At 33.3% G+C, this 2853-nt stretch overlaps 1 protein-coding gene across 1 annotated transcript in view; it reads right to left on the bottom strand.

Moving 5' to 3' along the window:
• The window catches only part of LOC108763698 (multidrug resistance-associated protein 4), a 17961-nt gene that overhangs the window by 8975 nt on the left and 6133 nt on the right, over nt 1-2853 (bottom strand). Inside the window, exons 2-5 of the mRNA XM_018511543.1 lie at nt 2283-2671; nt 1559-1715; nt 1014-1219; nt 82-307 (exon numbers count right to left, since the gene is read on the bottom strand). Coding sequence (XP_018367045.1) covers nt 82-307; nt 1014-1219; nt 1559-1715; nt 2283-2671 — 978 coding nt within the window. The remainder of the gene's footprint in view (nt 1-81; nt 308-1013; nt 1220-1558; nt 1716-2282; nt 2672-2853) is intronic.

Here is a 2853-nt window from a genome sequence, read left to right on the forward strand (position 1 = left end):
AGGTCACTCAGGGTCACGACCTTGACAACGTATGTCAAGGTCAAGGTCATCGGAAGTGGCTCCCCTTTTCTTGATATTTACCCGTTCTTCTTCTGCTCGATTAAATTTTTCTTCGAATTTTTCTTATTATTCCCCTTCATATCCTGTTCGTTATTCTCCTTCCCATTCTTATTATTTTCTTTTGTGTCCTTGTTGTTCTCCTTATTATACTTCTTTGCTTCAATCTCGGAAAGAGTCAGTTCGTCATATATGAGGAATTTTTGCAGTCGTTTTATGGACACAATCGTTTCCGCTACTTGTGTTATTCCTGGGTTATCATAAAAACAAATAAAAAAAATAAAAATGTACAATAGAATAATTTACTTTATATTTAACGTTAGATGTGATTCTTAAACGGAACGTTAATTTATTATGATATTAAGATAATAAAGTGCACAAAGTATAAAATATAATAATTGAAAAGAAGTAAGGTAACCAGCCCTTATATAATGTACGACCTACTGCTTGTTTATGAGAAATTATACGGTGAATTCAATGGATAGCACTAATAAATTGTGCAGGCAGTCCGTCTGATTTGATTACATCAGTTTGTCTATTCTGTTATTGTTAGTAAATCAAAATACATTAGAGTGTCATAGTCGTGATGTACTTAACATTTCGTAGATAAGTAAGTAATTATCTTCTATAACTACCAATAGATGATTTAATTTCTATAGTTTCGAGTAACCGACTAATTATGTATAATAATTTGCCAATTGTGGCCATTATGGCTTTAATCAGCAAGTTATCGCATGCAAATGCTCGTGAACACATTACGTCGACTCTGCTACAAATGCAGCGAGGAATTCATCATTCAGTGTTGAACAGTGAGAAAGGAAAGACATAAAAAAAAAAGAAAAGTAAAAACTTGAAAAAGTAAAAACGAAGAAATAAAAAGGAGCATTGCAAGCGTCAATATTGATCGATGTCATTCACATATGTAATTATCACATACATTGCTAATTATCGCATACCTTGCGGAAAGTAGGCAGTCATGATTAAGTGACTTAAACTGTTATAATTGGCAGTTATCACGTACACCTTCTCGGCCGTTATCTTGTAGCTAAACAGAATATAAGACAGTATCGTAATGAACAACAATATTCTTGTCATAAAGACGATGAAAGACTGTACGATACCTCTGACGCATGACGCCCATTGAATGATATTAACTTCTTTCCTAAAATTGAATTTTGTAGCGTTAATGTATTGTACAATATATATATTTTTTCTTTTTCATTTCAAATAAAAAATATCGTACAATATTAATCGTCCCAGGATATGACCTCCTCTCTCTCTCTCTCTCTCTCTCTATTTCTAATAATTGAAATTTTATTTCTAATACTGGAATTTTTGTGAATACAAACATTAAAAAACAGAAATATTCTCTGTTTCCATTTTTTGGGCTACGAAGGCGTTATCACAAACAGGTTTTGCAAGAATTATCTTTCTTATTGCAATGTATTGTACAATCGATACAAACATTTTTTACGTAATCAGTTTATGCGGTAGTACTTACTTTCTTGCTTTTTCTATGAGTGAGGTGAAAAAATTCTCCCAGGTATACATCTTGATGGCTTGGATTCCACTAATAATCTCGTTCATTAATCGTACCCTCTCATCTGTCCTGATAGCAGTTCTTAATCTCAGCTCTGACGACTTCTTGCCTAACCGCACTAAGGAATTTTAAAAATATTATACGATTAGAAGCAACTCTTATAACTTGTTAGTGATTTACCAAACGATATTTATTAATTGAGCAGAAAAAAGGCTCAGTAATTAGGGAAACTTAGCAAGAAACTCAACAATTTGGAGACATAGCAATGAAAATGTAAAATTTGGAAACGGAATTTTTTTCTCGTATTTAAAAAAATTTAAAAAGCATAGTTGAAAAGCAACAATTTACAATGTAAAGATTTCAGATTAAAGTTAATTTAAATTAATTATCGTTTATTAAAAATCTATTATTTGTTATTTATTATTTAACAAAACTAATCGTAAGTAAGATTCTACCAGTAGACAGTTTAATTGAAGCAAACAGACGATTTTCATTAGCGAAGTTACTTATAATTTAAAGTATTTAAACGCTTCTTAACTTTGCAAAAGGCACATGTACACATACAAGTAACTTTCAATTTAATAAGCCGATTAAATTGAAATTGACTTGATATATATGTGTACGTGTGCCTTTCATAAAGTTTAGAAATGTTTGCTAGAAACTATCAGAGCATTGACTGCTTCACCTTGAAAAGGAATGAACATCAGAAGAAATGCGATACCGAAAATAGATGATATTCCGATGTCGATCAAATGGAATGTAATGTATGTGATGATAATGGTCTCCAAAGGTCTGAGCCACGAATAATGGAGAAATATGATACTGACGTCGAATCTATTGACGTCGTTAGATAGCAGATTGACTGCCTGGCCGATTGTCATTTCGCCCAACGCGGTTCTAGTTAGCTTCAACGTCTTGCGGTAGATCAGCGAACAGCAGGCTACGCGACCCTTCATACCCAAATGAGTCATATTCATCATGTAAGGATGGACTACGAACACGTTAACAGCGGAGCACAAAATAATGCCGATGACATATTTGTACGCGTAAAACTTCAATTGACTGACGCGAAGACTATAAGAGTTAAACTAGAAAGTTGATCACCCAAGAATCTCTCTGAACTTCGTATGGAAAAAAGAGGCGTTTCTACGGTGAGGGTGGCTGCTTTTATATTGTTACGAACAATGGGAAGTGACTTATAAGCGTTATTGTCTTGGAGGGGTCGTCTTCATGACCTTATATGGCAATATTAAAAT

The sequence above is a fragment of the Trachymyrmex cornetzi genome, unplaced genomic scaffold, assembly GCF_001594075.2.
Source record: "Trachymyrmex cornetzi isolate Tcor2-1 unplaced genomic scaffold, Tcor1.1 scaffold38, whole genome shotgun sequence".
In the NCBI taxonomy this organism is placed as follows: domain Eukaryota; kingdom Metazoa; phylum Arthropoda; class Insecta; order Hymenoptera; family Formicidae; genus Trachymyrmex; species Trachymyrmex cornetzi.